Source organism: Arachis ipaensis, chromosome B04 (assembly GCF_000816755.2).
Source record: "Arachis ipaensis cultivar K30076 chromosome B04, Araip1.1, whole genome shotgun sequence".
Lineage (NCBI taxonomy): Eukaryota > Viridiplantae > Streptophyta > Magnoliopsida > Fabales > Fabaceae > Arachis > Arachis ipaensis.
In genome coordinates this window covers 116,171,977-116,193,637 of record NC_029788.2, presented here as the reverse complement: position 1 = coordinate 116,193,637, position 21,661 = coordinate 116,171,977, and the positions used below count along the sequence as shown (strand labels likewise).

The 21,661-nt window shown below is 40.6% G+C and overlaps 1 protein-coding gene, 2 long non-coding RNA genes and 1 pseudogene across 3 annotated transcripts; 2 read left to right on the top strand and 2 right to left on the bottom strand.

Moving 5' to 3' along the window:
• LOC107638029 (BON1-associated protein 1-like) lies at nucleotides 4,541-5,356 on the bottom strand. The gene has a single exon (XM_016341230.2). It carries the CDS (start codon nucleotides 5,221-5,223, stop codon nucleotides 4,606-4,608), a length of 618 nt encoding a protein of 205 aa, XP_016196716.1. The 5' UTR covers nucleotides 5,224-5,356; the 3' UTR covers nucleotides 4,541-4,605.
• LOC107637053 lies at nucleotides 6,367-8,280 on the top strand (annotated as a pseudogene).
• LOC110271229 lies at nucleotides 10,357-10,673 on the top strand. The gene is made up of 2 exons (XR_002361717.1): nucleotides 10,357-10,393; nucleotides 10,505-10,673. It is a non-coding gene; the product is annotated as an uncharacterized LOC110271229 (long non-coding RNA).
• On the bottom strand, nucleotides 15,475-16,226 carry LOC107638028. The gene is made up of 3 exons (XR_002361718.1): nucleotides 16,036-16,226; nucleotides 15,870-15,950; nucleotides 15,475-15,517 (listed from the first exon to the last, which is right to left on the bottom strand). It is a non-coding gene; the product is annotated as an uncharacterized LOC107638028 (long non-coding RNA).

The following is a 21,661-nucleotide window of genomic DNA, read 5'->3' as shown; positions in this document are numbered from 1 at the left end:
CCCAGGAACTTTCCGGCCTCCATGGCGAACGCACATTTGAGCGGATTAAGCCTCATGCCGTGTTGCCGGAGGGACGAGAAAACGCCGTTAAGGTCGGTCAGGAGATCGTCGGGTCGTGCGGTCTTTGCGAGTATGTCATCCACATAGACTTCTACTGTTTTGCCCATGAGTTCGCTGAATATCTTATTCATCAACCTTTGGTATGTGGCTCCAGCATTTTTTAAACCAAAGGGCATTACCTTGTAACAATAGATGCCCCTGGCGTTATGAACGCCGTTTTTTCCTCGTCGGGTCGGTGCATCGGTATCTGATTGTACCTTGAGTAGGCATCCATGAAGCTTAGATATCTGTACCCCGCCGCTGCGTCGACGAGTGCATCAATATTAGGCAGGGGGTAGCAGTCCTTGGGACAAGCCTTGTTGAGGTCAGAGTAGTCCACACACATTCTCCATCTTCCATTGTATTTTTTAACCAGAACTACATTCGACAACCAAGTCGAGTAGTCCAGTTCCCGGATGAACCCCGCTTCTAGGAGGCCGGCCGTTTGCTTGGCCACCTCTTCCGCCCTTTCCTGCGACATTTTTCTCCTTCTCTGGGCCACTGGTTTGGCTCGTGCCTTTACGGCCAGGTGATGCGACATGAGCTGGGGATCTATCCCGGGCATGTCAGCAGGTGTCCAGGCAAAGAGGTCGGCATTGGCCCTGATCATTTTCATCAAGGGCTCCTTTATCTCGTGGGGGAGGTTTCTGTTTATGAATGTGAATTTATCATCCTCCTCGCCGACTCTGAACTTTTCCAAGTCTCCTTCTGGCTCCGGTCTGGGTTTGTCGTCTACTCTGGCATCCAGGTCGGCCAGGAAGACCCCTGACGCTTCTTTGGATTTTTTTCTGAGAGAAAGGCTGGCGTGGTCGCAAGCGATCGCCATTTCCAAGTTGCCCCTGAGGGATCCCACGGATCCGTCATCGGTGATGAACTTCATTACCAGTAGTTTCGTACTGATATCTGCCCCCAGGTCGTTAATGGTCTTTCTCCCCAGGATGATATTATAAGCCGTCGAATCTCTTAATATTACAAAGTCTGCCATGACTGTTCTCCGTCTTTGCCCTTGTCCCACAGAGGTCGGGAGTGTGATGATTCCGTCCGGCTTGATGAAGTGGTCTCCTAACCCCACCACACCGTGCTGGTGGGTTGTCAGGTCGGAGTCTTTCAATCCCAGGGCATCGAAAACGTTTCGGAACATGATATTTGAGTCTGCCCCCGTGTCTACCAGGATTCGTTTGACGAGGCCAGTTCCAACCCTAGCCGTGATGACCATGGGCGGACTTTCCGGCACCTCGTCGAACCATTGGTCCTCCGGGTCGAAAGAGATAGGTGGGAGACCCTTAAGATTTCTAACGGGTGAGGTGGAGACCGCTAGGACCTTGGCATCTTTCTTCTGCGCCGATTTCGACCTCGGGGCGGTATTCCTGGCCGTCACCACGTTTACCACCGTGAGACCGTGGTCGTCAGCCTCTGGTTCTTGTCGTCGCCTCGTTGGTCGGGATCTGTCTTCGTTGTCGTGGTCCCGGTTGCGTCTCCTTGGTTCCCTTATAAGGTGGGAGAAGTCGGCGAGTTTGCCGTCCCTGATAGCTTGCTCGAGGGCGTCCTTTAGGTCAAAACAGTCTTGGGTCTTGTGCCCGTAACCCTTGTGATACTCGCAGTAGAGGTTCTTGTTTCCTCCCGTCCTGTCCTTCAGTGGTCGGGGTTTCGATAGTATCCCCTTTTCTGCTATCTGTTGGTAAATTTCAGTGATCGATGCCGTGAGGGGGGTGTAGTTGGTGAACTTCCCAACTCGGGGGAACGGTTTGGGTGGTTTACTCGGACCACCGTCCTTGGCGTGTTTTTTTGGTCTTTCTCTGGCTTCAAAGTGCCGGGCTTGGTTGTAGGCGGGCTGCCGTTTATTGGCAGCCACAACCCGGCTGACTTCCTCGTCATTGATATATTCTTTGGCCACGCACTGATTTCTTGCATCGTCCAGACGGGCTTTGTGGTGAGGTGTTTCCTGAAGTCCTCATTCGAGAGCCCGTTCGTTAAGCACAAACTTGCCACCGAGTCCGTCAGACCGTCAATTTCCAAGCACTCGTCATTAAAACGGTCCAGGTACTTCCTGGTCGGCTCTCCGGGTCTCTGTGTCACCCCTAGCAAATTGATTGGGTGTTTGGCTTTGACAATCCTAGTCGTGAACTGAGCCAAGAAGGCGTGGCTAATGTCGGAGAATTGGGTCACCGAGCCTTGCGGGAGGTTGTTGAACCACCGTATTTCCGGGCCCGCTAAGGTGACCGGGAAAGCGCGACATCTGACTTCGTCTCCCACTCCTTCCAGGTTCATCCTGGCCTCGAAGGCCGTCAAGTGTTCCAGGGGGTCTTGCGTTCCGTCATACTTCATGTCTGTCGGCTTGTCGAAGTGCTTCGGTAGTCGGACCTCGAGTACGGAATGGTGGAAAGGAGTCGCTCCTATTATGACGGGTCCTCGGGCAGTTTTTCTCGACTCGTCGTTCTCGCGGCGCGCCTCCTCGTCGCCCCTGTTCGACGCATGCCGCCTTTCGTGTCGGGCGTAGATGATGGGGTCCCGACTTCTTCTTCTGGGGCGTACCCGCCCCCCAGTGCTCTCCGACTCGTATTGGGGGCTGGGCGTGCGCCTCGAGCGGCTCCTTGAACGGGAACGGGTGGGGCTCCGCTCTGGGGAGCGTTGGTCGCGCTCTCTCTCTGCTAGCCTGCGCTCTAAGTCATGCATTCTATGGCGTAGTTCTTGCATTATCCTGGCGTGGTTGTCACCTGTCCCCCCGAAGGGGCGTCTCTCGTGAGTTTGCGTCGCATCCCTTGGGGGCGACCTCTGTTGTTGCCGTGTTTCCGTCGCAACGGCGCCTCCCGCGAGCACGGGAGGCGCTACCTCGGAGCCTGTCCCAGTTTGGACCAGTACGAAATCCATGGATGAAGTCTCCCCACAGACGGCGCCAATGTTCGGCAAGTCGGATACCGGACGGTTCGGGTTAAGACCCTGAGGTCAACGCTTGGGATGGTGGAAAGGCTCGTCTGGTCGTGGTCTCCTGGTCCCGGGTGTGCGAGGTCCCGAGCACTTCGCATGGAGAGGGGGGGTGCCACCTGCAAAGACACTCTGACGCTCTTGTCAGAATATGTGCAGGCGGAAAGGAGGTGGTGTAAGAATGTCACGTACCTCGGGGGGAGAGCCAGTCTCCTCCTTATATACATGTCAGAAGTGGACAGGCCCATACCCTCAAGGACGCTGTCCCACAGCTGTGTGCAAGCCGTACGGGACGCGTGTCCGGGTCGGGTGGAGGGCGCGTTGCTGGACCGGAGGGAACTCGGGTCGGGTTGACCCGCGTGAAATTGGGCCAGGCCGTAACACAAATCGTTTAGAAATTAGAAGATCCTTGTTTATTGAACAAGTAGATAAATTTTCCAAGTATATCTTTGTTCATCCAATAATTACACTGCCTTCTATGATATCATCTTCAAGAAAAACATGTCATTGATAAAATTTTTGTGATAATCAAGCTTCTCATACGCAACTCACACAGTCACACAGCCACACATAGTATTCAAGTTTCCTTTTAGGTACATGCATCAAAGATGATATCAATATTTTCGGATAAAAAGGTTAGAGGCTGATAGCATCTTAAGTTTCTTCACCAGTCAAGCCCCTTTCGCTCATATTCAGTTGCCTTAAAGAATAAAATGATGACAGAATATTTTGATTAAAAAAAAATTAAAGAATACACACATATAAAAATGAAATTAAAATGTTACTAACCTCTAATTATCTAATAATTCTACTAATACTACTCCAATATTGTTATTATTATTGTACAACATTCTATGGGCTTCGTCTATATATAGCGGTTTAAATGTTAGAGAAAGTTTAGGGCCACCACTTTTGTTAAAATTTGGTTAGCACTTAATCATCAAAGAAAAAATAATTAATCCTATATCATTAGATCTCATCTCATACTATTAAAAATATTGATAATGGCTAATTGATGACTAAACATCACAAATTCTACTGCCTCCTAGCACTCCTTAATTAAACTCTTTTCAATCATTTTAAATTATAAACAATGAAAAGTTCTTGTATGAATATAAATACAATAATTAACTAGCTTGAATACATATAATCTCCCCGCATTTAAATCATAAAACCAGAACCAAATCCTAATATGTATTGCTCTCCAACCTAATAAGTTAAGAATTAATTTGATGTAGATCTAAATTTTATTTAAGTGGATGAGTGAACTGATCACTCGACCAACCCAAAGTGATTAAAATAAATTAAATACTATTCTTTATATGTGTAACAGACTCAAAATCAACAACTATTATATAATAATAACAATCATATTAGATATATACTAAAATTAGTCATTAAAATAGAATATATTTTAAAATACAAAATACACATTAAAATAAATTAAAATACATATATATTTATATATAAATACATTGTAACTGAATTTAGTAGTTGATTATGTGTACAAATAACGTTTTTGTAATAATAATTATTAATTTCCTCTCCATCACAAAAGAATTAAGAAAATAACTAAAAAAAGCTTTAAATATTGCTAGGGTAACTCCACCAAAGTGGAATGCCAACAGCTACCCCATTTGAATTATTACTCTCATCCACCTTAAACCCCAAAACCCTTCCCTCAAATCCACAACTCCTCACTGGAATTCCCTTCGCCGGCGCCGGCACCACCGCTTTTGCTTCCAATAAAGGATCCTCCTCCGGCAGCTTTGCCACCCTCACCGAGAAATTGATAACCCCATTTCGCCGTCCATCCCAATCCCTCAACCTATAACTCATCATCTTCTGCATGGTGCATTCATAAATTCCCTTGCTACCATTAACATTATTCTTCTCTCCAAGAAAATGGGAAATGGCTATCCTTGCCACACCAACGCTTCTAACGGCGCCGTTTGAGTTCTTGCATTGCACCTCAAAGGTTATGGACCTTGCATGCAGGGGTATGTCCATCAAGAATTTCTCATTCCATGAGAGCAAGCTCGAAGTGTTTTCGCCACCGTATTTCGCCATCTTTGTCGTGCAACATTTGAGGGACTCAGCTCGAATCACAACATAAGCTTCCTTCACTGGATTCTGATTCATGCATAGATTCTCGCCAGATATAACCATAATCTCTAGTGTGCTTGGCCTAATAGATTCCATATATAAAATTAAAAGGCTTATAACTTATAAGTAAACTTTTACTTGTTCTAAAAATAATCAAATTCAAACACTACTATATAGAGTATAGTACTTTGATATATGTGATTATGAAAGTGTGTTTGATATGAAAGGGCAGGAGTAGAGTGTGGTTTATATAAGGAACGGAAATTTAATTAAAAACAAAAAAAAAAGTGAAAAACGCTGTTTGATTTCGCGTAGAGTTGTTGCCTGACGTATAGAATAATGTTGGTGTTTTAGATGATAATTTACAATTTGATTATTTATGAAAGACTATATACAAAGTGTCACAGTTAGGTAAATTGAGTGTAGTTTTATTGGAAATTATATCGGAAATTTCTTTCGGAAAATTATTTAAAATTTCGTGTGCGCGTTTGTATGAATTTTCCTGGTAGAGTGGCTGGTGATATCTACGAAGTTGTTTTGGACCAATTCAATTGAAAATAGAAAGGAGAGAGTTTACCAAAGACCGCGGCAACCAAATTATATTGTCAGTAAATTCTGTTTTTCATTCATCACAGTTGACTTCTCTTTTAGCTCTATTGACTTCTTTAATTTGCTGCTGGTTTAAGTTTTCTTAAGTTTAAAAATTATTTTGAACAAAAACATTTGGATGGCTATGTATTTGTCTATTCATTTATTAAAAAGGGGAAAGATACGTTTTTTATTTGGAAGTGTTTTCTCTGTGCTAAAATTAATTTTCCTTGAATCAATATATATGAAAATATAATTGTACCCACATATATATATTTTATTGTGTTATTTTAGTGTTTGAATATTCGTTACAAGAAATATAGGTGAATTCTATCCAACCCCTTCTAAATCAACATGTAAATTACCCTTTGTGACGTGGCATGTTTTAATTGGATGTTTAGTTTTAGTTTGAATTAATTTAACTCAATAAGAGTTAATATCTTAACTAAAGTAGGGTAATTTTGTAATTAAATAATTTTATAGGAGGGATAAATATATAATTTCTATAAACATTAAAAAGTAAAGTTATATTTTTATCATTGTGCAGAAACTCAATTCACCTCAGCCCCATTCCTCTCTGAAATTGAAAGAAAAAATCAACTCAACTCTACTCACCCATTGACCCAGCCTCGCCGCCCGCAGCCCCGTCGCATGTACAGGCATCGCGTGTGGAAGCTTGGTGCCGTCGCAGGAGCTTGAAGTCGTCTCCTCTGTTCGAGAGCACTTTCTCTATCTTTACCGTGCCCCGTCACCGTCACCGTAACCGTCACTGTCAAGAACTTATTCGTGCTTCCCTCGCCGCCTGACATCTCTGTTCGTTTGGCCTCATCAGTTCGTGCTTGAAAAAGGTGCTTCTTATGATCCTCTTAAGCCTAATGATCAAAGATGGGGTGTTGTCCGATGTGTCGATGCATTGGAGCATACTGTTAAGTTACAATGGAAAGCTGTTTCCATTTCCAATGAAGATAATTTTGCTGGAGACAAAACGGAGGAAACTGTGAGCGCCTACGAACTTGTAGAGCACCCAGACTACTCCTTTTGTTTTGGTGATATTGTGTTTGTGGCTCAAAAATAGCTTGGGGACCAAGCTGGTAAAGATAATGGCAAGTCAGTAACTGACTTGAAGGCGGAGGCTTCTCTTGAAGATGGGAACCAAGTTCATTGTGTAGATGAGTTCCCTGATAATCCTTTCCTGTGTTGTGTTGGGAATGTTACTGGTTTCGAAGATGGTAACATGGAGGTAAATTGGGCTAATGGTTTCACAACCAAGATATGTCCTACAATTATCTGTATTCATATGCTTTAGTTAAATGAGTAAGCTAACAAGTTATTATTTATTTATTTTCTCAACAGGTTGCACCTTATGAAGTTTTTCGAATTGAAAAACATGAAGGTTCATCTGTTATCTCCATTCCTCATGAAACTAATGTTGATGAGTTACCTCAAGAGATGATTGAACACAGAAGTCTACCCTTTGACAAGAAGGAAAATGTGTGTAGTAGGCATTTTCTTGAATATTAGTAGCTGCTGTTGACTGAATTATTTAGGTGACACTAAGACACAGGTCTCACCATGGAAACTATAATTGAAAACATCTAGTTCTAGTTGTTGCTGTTGTGTTGTTAAGATTCATTACCAAATGCAAGTATGCAACTGTCTAATTCCAAACTGAATGTCATGTTTGATGAACAGGACTTGTTAAATAGTGATGGTGTTAGAGAGAATTGTGAAAAGCAATTCAGGGAGTGTAGTTCCTTTTTCCTTCCTCGAGCTGCCTTTGAACTTTTCTCTAGCATTAAAGCCAGCATATTCCAGACACTTGGTACAACACCCCTTTTCAGGAGCAGTTTCCTCAGTACCCACATATGAAGAGGAGAATGGATCTGATTTTCTTGATAATAAAGATTTGGAAACTTGTAACCAATGCACTCACTCACATCAAGTGGATAAGTTGCAATTTATTGAAGAAATAACTCCAAATCCAGAAGTTGTCAAGACTCATGAACATAATAATTCTCCATTCCCTTTCCACAACAATAATTCAAATCAGTTTCAGCAATTTGATATACTAAAAAATTGCTCTGACCATCACTTCTTTGGTGATGGTAGTGCATTGACATTATCTCATGTTAGAAATTAACATGTGATCATTGAAATTGACATAATTACATTAAAACTTTTAGGCTAATTGTTTCATCTTCTTTGGGCCCTTAGTAGGTGAAAAGAGGCTGGGCAAAAAAGGTTCAGCAAGAATGGAACATCCTCGAGAAAAAGCTTCCTGGTTTGTACTTGTTTGTTTTGAAAATTTGAATAAAATCTTCTATTAATTACTTGAGTAAAAAGAAATATTGAGAAAATACACTTGCCATCTCTTTAATGGTCTAAACAGAAACTATTTATGTTCGTGTGTTTGAAGAAAGAATAGATCTCATGCGTGCAGTGATTGTTGGTGCATCCGGAATCCCGTATCATGACGGGATATTCTTCTTTGATATATGTTTCCCTCCTGAGTATCCCAATGAACCACCTGTAAGCTTTTGAATTTAGTTTGCAGTTCTATATATATATGCCTCATTTAGTTTACATGTTGATTTAGAGTGATCCTTCTTGGTATTTAATGAACATTTCCCTTTTCATTTATATGGCAGTGTGTCCCTTGGATTTGAGAAATTTTTATTTTAAACTTTCTTTGACTATACAATTTTCAGATCACTCTATAAAATTTTGCTGAAGTCACTATCATGGCATTACTTCAATGTTCAACTGCATTTATTCATAATTTTCTTCAATTATAGCAATTTGAATGCAATAGAAACGGTAATCTAGAGGTAGAACAAGAGGCTTCTACCCTTTTTGATATGTGTTTTGGAGTTATAAGTAAATACAAACTCTTAATTAAATAAATTCAGTTCCACTTTGATATGATGCCCAAATTTTCTTCCACTTATAAGTAAATATAAACTCTTAATTTTCTTCCACTTTTACTCATGCTTAAATTCTATTAAAGAGCAAGGAAGCTCAAATGAAATCAAGTGCAATAAAAATCACCACTGGCTATATAGAAAAACAATTGATGATGCAGTTGAAGCTTTGGTCGGAGCATTTATAGTTGATAGTGGCTTTAAAATTGCAATTATATTTCTTACGTGGCTTGGCATACAAGTTGGTTTTGAAGCCTCATAATTGATTAATGTTTACCGAGGAAGTGTTGGCTATATTCCTCTCTCTGCTGATGTATAAACATTCTTTCCCTCGAAGATAAGTTGGGATATCACTTCATCCATAAGGATCTGCTTCGTCAGCCATTTGTGCATCCTTCTAACAATAAGCATGGAGGAGGTTTCTACCAGGCAAGGCTTCTTTACTGTTGACACCAATGTCTCAGTTATGATAGGAAATATTTCTGTACTCTATAAACCTGAGAACTCCGATAAGACATTGATTATTTATCTGTTGTAACCTGACATTTCTTTTTTGCAGCGACTGGAGTTTCCTAGAGATGTTGTGCTAGATTTTTTTATTACTTCATACCTGTACTCAGCTTATCCCAAGCTAAAGCCTGGTCAATTGACGGATTTGAGATCGTTTTCTGTTAACAATAAGCCATTTGCCTGTGTTGCTGTGGATCACAGTTTTGATAAATTTCTTTTATGTGATTCTAGCAACCTTTATTAGGCAGTAAAAAAGTATGTGGACTATATTAGAAGACCTTTATCAAGTAATGTCAATGAAGGGCCGTAATGTCCAAAGGTACTAAGATCCATTTACATTTACTAATATGCGTTATATTTCTTTTGCCACCGACTGACCCAATAGGGCAGCACAGCAGACAGCACCCACGAGGCCACGATCAACACAGCACCTCACCACCTCCACCCAGCAGCGTTTCTGGGTTTTGGCCACCCACGATCAACACAGCAGGTCGCCACCTCCACCTCAGTTTATTGTTGATAACTTGGGTTTATAATTATGAAATAGTTTGGGCTTGATTTTGTTAATTATAATTTCCGTGATTCTGAGTTGCTGGATTTGTTTAGGGTTTTGTTACTTTCTTATTAATAACTTTGATTTTGTGCTTCTGAGTTGCTGGGTTCAAATTTGCTTGTTTTGCTTAGTTCAAATTATATGATTCTCTGATTTTCTGATTCTGATTCTGTGATTATGTGATTCTGAATTGATTTTTGGTTTGCTGCACTTATTTTGCTTGTTTTGAAATTTTGTTAGTAATACTGATGAGTTACTATGTAATTTCACTAGTTTTTGTTCTAAAATCATTGATTCATTGTTGCTGTTTGTTGGTATTGTTTACTTTATTGTTGGTATTCTTGTTTGTTGATTCATTGTTGCTCTTGCTCATCACTATTTCGGTTTTTTCTTCTTCCTTCCTTGAATATGTTTCACTTCTGTTTCTATTCTGCTGTCTGATTTTGTTGAGCCTCTGCTTTTACTTGGACTTTCCAACACCATTTCTTGTTGCTTTCCATTTCTATTCTAACATTAACACAAATTTTTTAAATTAAATCTAAAAGTGTAAAAAATTAAATTTAGATAAAATAAAAAATTATAAAGATAATTCTAATATGAACTGTCTGTGCTTTGTGATGCTGAAGTCGCTCTTGTTGTCTTCTCCAGCCTTGGCCGTTTGTATGAGTATGCTAACAAGAGAAATCCTCTCGAAGTCTGTTGATTTTCTGTCATATTAAGTGTGCTCTGGTGTTTCCTTAATACTCTATCTTACTTGTGCATATTTTCTTTGGTAATCTTCACCAACTATTTGTCTATTTTGCAGGAAACAGCTCCAATTAGAGTTTTTGGACCATGGAGTACTAACTTTGTTGAAGAATTAGCTTGAGCCACTTCTCGATGAAAGCTTGTCAAATATTAACATACGCACAACAATTTTGAGTATTTTAAATGATGTACTAAGTTTTCACCATTATAAATATTTTTTTATTCAATTGTCCTTCTCCAGCAAAATGTTAAAGGAACTAAAGTGCATAAGAGCATTTTAGAGGAAGCAAATTCTACTATGCAAGTTGAGTAGAATTAGAAGTCAATTATCAGGGATTTGAATGGTTTGTACTTTGTATATTCTGAATCATAGTTACTAAGTATTTTTCGGAGTTTCTTGTATTGGTAGATGCAAGTTCAAACATAAGTAACTGGAAAGTTATAATGACATTCACCAAAACTAAGTAATTCCTCACAAATTGTATTTGCTTGTATTCTAGATCTTGATCGCATCAAATCAAATTCAACTTCGACTTACTAAAAGCTCAAAAGTTGGCTCGAACTTGTCTTATATTAAAATAATTATATATGTATAGATGTGTATATAATACAAAATATAGAGCTCAACTTCAAGCTCAAACATAGCTCATAACTTGCATATACATCACTTTTAAAATGGTTAAACTACTAGAAGAATGAATTAGTGATGTTAGCCTCTCATAACTTGCTGGCAAAATTCATCAACCGTGATTCCTTCCATTCGATAGGAAGCAGAAGCTGTGATACGCTTCTTTCCAATTTCATTGCCACCTTCATTTCAAGCAGCTCCCCGTTTTCTCTTTTCTCCATATCACTTTCTTCCAAAGTTGATTCAATGGAGGTTTCTAACTGCTAGAAGAAGCCAGCAGAGTTTTTATACATTTTGAATACCATACCAACTTGGCCTTCATGCTCGAAGGTGTTGATTGCAGCATCCAAAGAACCAGCCATGAAAGGCACCATTGACCATTGTAGCATACCTAGCCGTTCTTGTCAAATTCTTATTCTCTCTGCAGAGCAAACAAGCAAGTCAAATTCATAGAAACCACACAAGAATGTTGACAGCAAACAGCCACAAATTTATTTATAGATTTATGTGCTACTCTTTTACCATAAATCTCAACAATTAAATAGTCAGTCTATCACGAGCAGCAATATCTTAACATTTCAGATATCGGTTTTTCCATAGTAAAAGATCATTCTAGAATTCCAAAAATCTAAAATAATTTTATGTTGAACATTCTAACCATGGTACATAAAATCAAATAAAATAAATAAAAAGTAAGAATGATTGTAAAAAAAAGAGACCTGTAAGGAATGTGCAGATGTGTAGAAATGTCCCTGTATTTCTTAGCAATACCAAAATCAATGATATACACCTACACAGGGTGCTTGGTTTTGATTCATACAGCAACTGAGGGTGCTTGGTTTTGACATTTTTCTGAATAAGAAAGAAAACCTAGCCAATAGCATGCTCGATCAGACACACATGACTTGTCCTTCAATAATTTAATTTTGCCACTGAAATATGCAGAAACCTTAAATTGCCATGCCTTACAGCACCCCATAGCTCTAATATATCTCTCTTAAGGAAAAAAAAAGAACTAGTTTTGCATATTCATTTCTTGGAAAGTCACTAAAACATTACAATTCTCCTAATTTCAGCAGTTCTTGGAATTTTATTTAAAATTTTATTTAAAGTTGCATAATTATACATCATTCTTTATGCAGTAATAGTTGGCTTTTTCAAGTGTCAACTAAATAGTATATTCTTGCTTTCCAACAGGATACACCATGTGCAAATGCCTATTTATATTAAAAAAAACTCCTTCCATATGGTAAAAGTATTCTTGTTCTCTTCTTCTTTTCTTGCTTTTTGGTGAAATATGGTAAAAGTATTCACTTATAAATTGAATTCACTGGAATTAAACTATAAATCAAAGAAACAATAATGAAAGAAATCAAAGGGACACAATCAATTGAGAAGAAAAATGACCAAGTTATTTAGAGAGATTGAACCATATTGCTATAAAGGAATACAAAAGGCATATAAAACCATATTGGATTCGATATTGCAGTAAAGAAAAACATATTACAAGTTTACAACAAATAATCACAAAAGAAATTTAGAAATTGAATTATGGAAGGCTGTGGTATTTTCAATGTATTATTGCTTATAAAGCCACTCAAATTCAAGATACCCTATGAGAGATTTGAAACATATGCAAATTAATCATGCACAACCTGCTGTTTAATGCCTTTTTAATCAGAATAAACAACCAATAATAGTGCATGGATGAAATGCACATAAAATCAGATGAAAATACCTGTTTACAGAGGTCTTCAAGGAACTCAGAGTATGTAATGGGTTTCATGTCATTGAATTTAGTAATGAATGAATGCTTGATGATATCAATTATCATTTCGCATATATGTTTCCATAATTCTCACTCACTAACAATGTACCTCCTAATTGTCCATAATACCCTTATCATATTCATATCATATTTCCTTAAAAGATCAAAACGCATACATAAAATATTTATTAGTGTTTAACCAATGCAACCCATTAAGTCCTAACAAAATTGGAATTTAAATCAAAGGAATGCACTAATCATGGACTTCAACACCATATCTAACTTTCATTTTACTTAAAAAGTGACTTCTATTCATCATATTCTAAAAAGGTTTGCATAATTTTCTATTTAGCATAGGAACTAATCATCAATATACCAAATAAGCAGAAATCAAAGGAAAATAAACTCTAGTAGGCACAATAACTTACCAAAGTAAACCAAACTGTATACATTGTCTCTGCTGTATCGCTTAAACACATTGCTTTTTATCTGAGCAAAATTATTTGACACCAGCAAAGCGAACAATGCATTATTTTGAGCAACTATACAGGTTGATAGAGTGATTGCCTGAACTAATAAGATAAAAGAATGAACAAGTAAGACTAGTCAAGGAACCAACCTCTGTTTCTTACTCTTGCTTACAAAGAATAACATAGTTAACAAAATATATATGATTTTTTTCTTTTTCTTTGGTGTTTTTTTGGGGGGGGGGGACCTAAGAATCTGAGAAAACGAAAGTATTTCCAACGAGGAAGGATACTTGAAGCAGCAATAGCTAAAGATTCATCGGCAATAAATCTCCATATCCAGAATCTCGAACTTGCTGGTGGACAACTTGCAAGTCCTTCAAAAAAAAACAATGAAATCAAAGCATTTACGTCATCTGAATTGAAATCTATAAAAGAATTTGTACCCCAAAAATACAAAGGAATTATGCTTATAGTCTATCCTTCCATGTACCGATCTTGATAATAATAATATTGGGTGAGAGGGAAGGATACCTTAAGGAAGGCGGCGCTGCTTGTGATGACGGCGGTGGCGATGCTTTCGAGCACGGAGATGGCACGACAGACGGAGAGAAACGGGCACCCAATGAGGCGGTTATGCTCGGATGGCGACGACGGTGCCGGAACGGGGGAGGCCAATGATGCGGTTATGCTCTAGTGGCGACGACGGTGCCGGAACAGGGGAGGCCAATGATGCGGTTATGCTCAGGTGGCGAATACAGAAGATTAGGGTTCATTGTGGGAGCATGATTTGGGGAAGAATCAAAGATTGAATTTTTACTATCTTAGTAAATTATATAATTACCCACTTTGGGGTATAATTCAATTACCAATAGTTTAACCATAGTTAACATAGCAACCAATTAAAGGATGACATGTCACAGAGGATAATATACATGTTATTATAGGAAGGGTAGAGTAGAATATGAGAAAACAAAAGTATTTCCAACGAGGAAGGATACTTGAAGCAGCAATAGCTAAAGATTCATCGGCAATAAATCTCCATATCCAGAATCTCGTACTTGCTGGTAGACAACTTGCAAGTCCTTCAAAAAAACCAATGAGATCAAAGCATTTATGTCATCTGAATTGAAATCTATAAAAGAATTTGTACCCCAAAAATACAAAGAAATTATGCTTATAGTCTATCCTTCCATGTACCGATCTTGATAATAATAATATTGGGTGAGAGGGAAGGATACCTTGAGGAAGGCGGCGCTGCTTGTGACGACGGCGGCAGCGATGCTTTCGAGCATGGAGATGGCATGACAGACGGAGAGAATGGGGCACCCAATGAGGCGGTTATGCTCGGATGGCAACGACAGTGCCAGAACGGGGGAGGCCAATAACGCGGTTATGCTCGGGTGGCGACAACGGTGCCGGAACGGGGGAGGAGATACAGAAGATTAGGGTTCATTGTAGGAGCATGATTTGGGAAAAAATCAAAGATTGAATTTTTACTATTTTAATAAATTGTATAATTACCCACTTTGGGCTATAATTCAATTACTAATAGTTTAACCATAGTTAACATAGCAACCAATTAAAAGATGACATATCACAGAGGATAATATACATGTTATTATAGGAAGGGTAGAGTAGAATTTACCTTTGTTTTTATACTTATTGAATATTTTGTATTGAGATTCAAGAAATATTAGATAACCAACATTTTTATTATCAAATTTACCTCTGCGAGAAATTTCTGATATCCTTGTGCTGATGATTGCAAAAGCATCTTGACAGCTACTGGAATATCATCAATAATGCCTAGTAAACTGTTCCAAATCCACCTCTACCGAGGACTCTCTCAAAGTTATTGGTCATGTTAACAACTTCATCGAATGAATATTATCGGCGCTTGGATTCCAAAGGATCACCAGATTCCATATGAATGTAGACATCATCTAATTTTAAGGTCAAAATGTGTGTCATGGTTAATTGTATTAGAGGACTGTAAATTGTAGTTTGAAGTATTATTTCTTTTACCTTTTAGCTTTCTCTTTTTAATGTAAATGATGTTAACTACTGCAAGAACTACCAGTAGGAGCATCAAAAATGCAGAAACAGATGCCAGTATATAAATAACTGGATTGTTTTCCTTGCTTTTTATCTTTTGTCTGTTGGTCACAAGGACCAGATTCACATAGATTTGAATTTTGCCCCAACCTAGCATCATTCAGTAACAAGAATCAAGTTAAAGTGAAAAACTACATTTAGTTTAAAATCTCTATGGAGGTTCTTACTTTCAAGTTTCCATGTGTCATGATTTAAAGTTGTATGTATGTGTATAAGATAAAAGAGAAATAATGAAATCAAGAAAATAATAGTTACATGGAAGGTAATACATTTTAGTACATTCGCTACATGTAAAATATTTTACGTGAAAAGTATACCCGTGACGTTCTAGTATGCTGAAATTGATATGTGATACTACATAATTGTAAAAATTCATGTAATTATGTAAATAACAGGTATTACTGATTCAAGGTATCAAATTAAATAAGAGTAAGATATATACCTAAGTGATAGTACACCTTCACTTGACTTTTGGAGAAGTGCATTTGGAATTAGACCTATGAGGTTGTTATTCTGCAAGTTTCTACAAAAGAAAATGCTTCTTTATTTTTTTTGTAACAACAAAATCAATAATTTATATTAATGCAGAGAGTATGAAATAAACTTACAGGACTCTAAGCGATGGCAGGTTTTCTACCAGAAAAACAGGTATCTCCCCAATTAAGCTGTTATTTGATAAATCCTTGACACAACAAACTCAAATCACTACAATCCAAGTGGAGGATAGGAAAAAACATACAAAAATTCAACGAATTTGCATTCGAGTCACTCACAAGGACTCTAACTCAGTAAGCTTGGAGATATAAATTACTATGTGTCCAGTGAGTCCTCTTGAAGATAAATTCCTGCATGAATTTCCAAATACATTATAAACGGTTCATTATTTTTAACAAACTAAATCTATATATGCATACTTACAAGGATGTGATTATTGGGGTGCCATTAAAATAAAAAAGGAGTTTTAATCCCAACATAAGCCTAGTAACCCTAAAATATGGAAAACAAAAAGCTGCATACATTACAACACTAGGCATCAACAACAAGAATGCAATACTGTATCAACTAATTCACAGAAAGCAACCCAACAAAAAGAGAAAGAATTTTTGACAAACATTGCTAAGTAAAACATGAAACTAGGAATTATGATAACAAAGCTAGTGAATTCTGAATTAGCATGCATGAAAAATCATACATTGATCACACATAGTAAATTACAAAGTTGCAAACTTTGAAAGCTGCAGAATTGGGAATTCAAGTTTCATAGGCATACAGTGTATTGAGCTGCTCGGAGAAGTGCGAAACTATCATCGAGACAGGAACGAGTCACCATTCTTAGAAAATCGTGGTTGCTTCTTCTTCTTATTCTTTTTAGAGGTGTTGAGGAATGAAGATGAAGCTTTGTTGAGAAGGATGAAGACGATGAACAAGTTAAAGAAGCCATTTGATTCATGTTTATCACACTTGGTGGTTATTGCAGAGTGGATAAGGGATTCTGCAACGCAATTTCATGAGAGGGAAGGATACCGCGAGGAAGGCGGCGCTGCTTGTGACGACGACGGCGGCGATGCTTTCGAGCACGGAGATGGCACGACAGACGGAGAGAATAGGGCACCCAATGAGGCGGTTATGCTCGGATGGCGGCGACAGTGCCGGAACGGGGGAGGAAATACAGAAGATTAGGGTTCATTGTGTGGGAGCATGATTTGCTGAAGAATCAAAGAATAAATTTTTAATATTTTAGTAAATTATATAATTACCCACTTTGGGCTATAATTTAATTATCAATAATTTAACCATAGTTAACATAGCAACCAATTAAAGGATAACATGTCACAGAGGGTAATATACATGTTATTATAGGAAGGGTAGAGTAGAATTCACCTTAAATATTATACTAACATTAAGAGTATTTAGTAGATAAATAATTGTTACGGATCTAGCTCACGGATCCTACACTCGGAATGGACCCGAACCCGATTGCCCGGGTTCAAACCTGCTCCGCCACTCAAAGGGCCCGAAACCGGCCCGATAAGAACTCCTAACCAACTTTCGAATTCAAATATCTCCCTTATCTTAGTCAAACAAGATAAGATAAGATATTCACCATCACCTATAAATAAAGGACTCAGGTCTCCCCATGTATTCATTCATTCCACACACCTTCTACCTCTTAGATCCGTTCTAACTTGAGCGTCGGAGTGTCTTTGTAGGTACCACCCCCTATTGCTCCAGTTAAATAATCCGGCATCCACCTCGACCCGCAAGTTCCCAATCTATCTCTCAACCCGTACCGGAAGCATCCAGTACATTAGCGCCATCTGTGGGGAACTTGCGCCGATTGAGTCGGAATGGGGGACGAACTGGAAGAACCTTCCTTAAGCCACCAAGATAACTCCCGAACAAGAAATCCAACCCCCGAACACCAGGAGGTCACACCCCCACGGAAGGATAGCAAACACCATCCACCATGCTACCCCAGCGCAAAACAAAGAAAACGGACCCGTCATCGCGAAACCACGGCACCCCGAAAATACGGGGGACAAAGCAGCCCAAATAATCCAAGACCTCTGCCTCCGAGTTCAGGAACTCGAGGGTAGAGTTGCCACCAAGGAAAAATACAACGCCAAAAATGGAAGTCACGCAACCTCCAGATCAAGATCTCACCGCGGCAGGTCGCCAAACCAGCAACACGACGGGAGAAACAATCAAAGCATCTCGCGCGACCCCAGGCACGAAAAATTGCCAGAACGGCGACACAGTAAAAGGTACAACCGCAGCGTTTTCTGAGATCTAGGTCATCAACATGAATCAGATGAAGACCGACGACACCGAGAAACCAAGCGCACAAGAAACGACCACACAATAATGGGAGCTACTCCTTTCACCGGAAGAATCTTAAAAGCAAAACTCCCTAAAGGTTTTGATAAACCCACGGACATGAAGTACGACAGAACCAAAGATCCCCAGGAACACCTAACGGCCTTCGAGGCCAGGATGAACCTAGAAGGCGCCGCCGACGCAGTCCGATGCAGAGCTTTTCCAGTAACCCTAGTCGGGCTAGCAATCAAATGGTTCAACGCCCTCCCCAACGGATCCATAACCGGTTTTCATGACATTTCCCGGAAGTTCATGGCCCAATTTACAAGCAGAATCACTAAAGCTAAACACCCTATCAGGCTGATAGTATCAGCCTATTAGGGGTCACACAGAAACAAGACGAGTCCATGAGAAAATACCTCGACTGCTTCAACGATGAATGCCTAATGGTAGACGGACTCACAGATTCCATCGCAAGCCTCTACCTAACCAACTGGCTCATGAACGAAGACTTCCGTAAGAACCTTACTACCAAACCAGTATAGACCATGCACGAGATCCAGAACGTCACCAGGGATTACATAAATGACGAGGAAGTTAGCTAGGTCGTAGCTGCCAACAAACGGCAGCACAACAACACCCAACACGGCAACCCGGTGCCTCGGCATAACCCCCCACCTAGAGAAAGTCAGAAGGACCATCCCAAGCCAACAAACATAAACTGACCACCCAGAGTCGGCAAATTCTCTAACTACACACCCCTGACGGCCCCAATTACCGAGATATACCACCAAATAGCAGATCGAGGTATCATCCCAAAAGCCCGACAACTCAAAGAAAGAACCGGTGGCAACAAAACCCTATACTGCGACTATCACCGAGGTTACGGACACAGGACACAAGACTGTTTTGACCTAAAAGACGCCATCGAACAAGCCATAAGAGACGGCAAGCTTCCCGAGTTCGCCAAAATCATCAGAGAACCAAAACGCGTAGAAAAAGACAGGTCGCCGGAAAGAGAAGGACGCAACCCAAGAACACAAAGACAACCCCCTAGGGAAAGCCCAGAGGCCGACCCAACTATAATAGTAAACATCATCACAGGCAAAGACGTGTTGGGCAAATCAAAACCAACACTAAAAAAGGACCTCAAAGTCCTGGCAGTCTGAAACCAAACACCAATCACCATTGCCGACAACACGGTAACATTCCTACTCGAGGACTGCCAGCACGACACCTCGGCCGAAGACGCCCCTTTCGTCATCTCGGCAAGAATCGGTACAAGACTAGTACGAAGGATACTGGTGGACACCGGAGCAGACTCCAACATCCTCTTCAGAGGAGCCTTCGACAAGCTCGGGCTCTGCAACGACAATCTCCAAACACACCGCAACGGCGTCACGGGAATCGGAGACAACTTCCTCAAACCGGACGGTTCCATCACCCTCCCCCTCACCATAGGGACGGGAAACCAAAGGAAGACAATCATATCCGAATTTGTGGTCCTCAAAGACTCCACCGCCTACAACGTCATCCTCGGAAGAAAAACAATCAACGACTTCTCTGCCGTCATCTTTACCAAATACCTCTTCATGAAGTTCACAACGGAAGATGGCTCCATCGGTACCATCCACGGAGACCGGGAAATCGCAGTAGAATGCGACAACACCAGCCTAGCTCTACGGAAGAAATCTCGCGATGCGGCCGGCATATTCTTAGCCGACTTGGATGCCCGACAAGACGGCCAGCCTAGGCCAGAACCAGAAGGCGACATGGAAAAACTGCAAGTAGGGCAAACTAAAGACGAGTACACATTTATCAACAGGAACCTCCCATACGACCTTAAAGAGGATCTCTCCCAACTCCTAAAACAAAACAGAGACCTGTTCGCATTCACACCGGCCGACATGCCAGGAATAGACCCCGACCTAATGTTCCACCGGCTAGCCATAGATCCCAAAGCCAAACCCGTGGCACAGAGAAGACGAAAAATATCCCTAGACCGAGCAGCCGAGGTAAAAAATCAAGTCAAAGCCCTACTCGAAGCAAACTTCATCAGGGAACTACCTTACACGACGTGGTTGGCAAATGTCGTGCTTGTAAAGAAGTCTAACGAGAAGTGGCGAATGAGCGTCGACTACACGGACCTAAACAAAGCCTGTCCAAAGGACGCCAAAGGACGCCTTCCCCCTACCAAACATCGACGGATTGGTAGACGCCGCATCCGGCCACCGATACCTTAGCTTCATGGACGCATACTCCGGCTATAATCAGATACCTATGCACCGACCTGACGAGGAAAAAAAGGCATTCATCACCCCCAACAGAACGTACTGCTACACAGTCATGCCCTTCGGCCTGAAGAACGCTGGAGCCACCTAGCAAAGGCTCGTCAACAAGATATTCCAGAACCTATCTGGGACCAAGTTAGAAGTCTACATAGACGACATGCTCGCCAAGATCGAATCTGGCGAACAACTCATCAGTGACCTCAAACTCATAATGAACACCCTACGAAAATACCAAATGCGCCTTAACCCGGCAAAATGCGCCTTCGAAATGGAGGCAGAAAAATTCCTTGGCTTTATGATCACACAACGCGGGGTGGAGGCTAACCCAGAGAAATGCCGCGCCGTCCTCGAAATGACAAGCCCAAAAAGCCTTAACGACATCCAAAAGCTCACCGGCCAGCTCACCGCGCTATCCCGTTTCCTCGGGGCATCGGCACAGAAAGCAATCCCTTTCTTCAAGCTAATGAAGAAAGGAGCCCCCTTCAAATGGGAAGCAAAATGCAAAAAAGCATTCCAACATTTCAAAAAGGTCCTAGCAGAACCACCGGTTCTTGCCAAACCCGAAATAGGGGAGACCTTTTACCTATACCTTTCCATAACGGAAGAAGCACTCGCAGCAGCACTCATCCGCGAAAACGAGAATAAAGAACAAAAACCCATCTATTTCATAAGCAAAGTCCTACAAGACACAGAAACTCGCTACTCGCGCCTAGAGAAGTTAGCCCTCACACCCTCGGTCCTCCGACGTGCCATACCTAAAACAGCGATGAGCACTACCGTCAGCCCAAACCACACGGCAGAAAATGGCAGGGAAAAACTAAAACAGATACCACTACCCACTACCAACTACACAGTGATGCTCATCCCCCTATGAAACCCACCACCCAAAGGAAAAGAAACACCATACACAAAAGCACAACCCCAATCCACACTAAAAACACGGAAATGCACAGGCAGACAAGAATAGAATAACGGAAAAATAAACAAAGACAAAAGGAAGCCAACCTGATAATGCAAAGCAAAAGTCTGAAGAATGACGAAACAGAAGAGCAGAAATGCAACCAGAGAAAAACATAACAGCACTAGGATAAAGGGAAAATACTCTCGCAGTTTAGAACAAGGAAAA

What these genes read in the sequence shown, in the direction of transcription:
- LOC107638029 (XM_016341230.2), bottom strand. Translation starts at nt 5,223, where the DNA reads ATGGAATCTATTAGGCCAAGCACACTAGAGATTATGGTTATATCTGGC.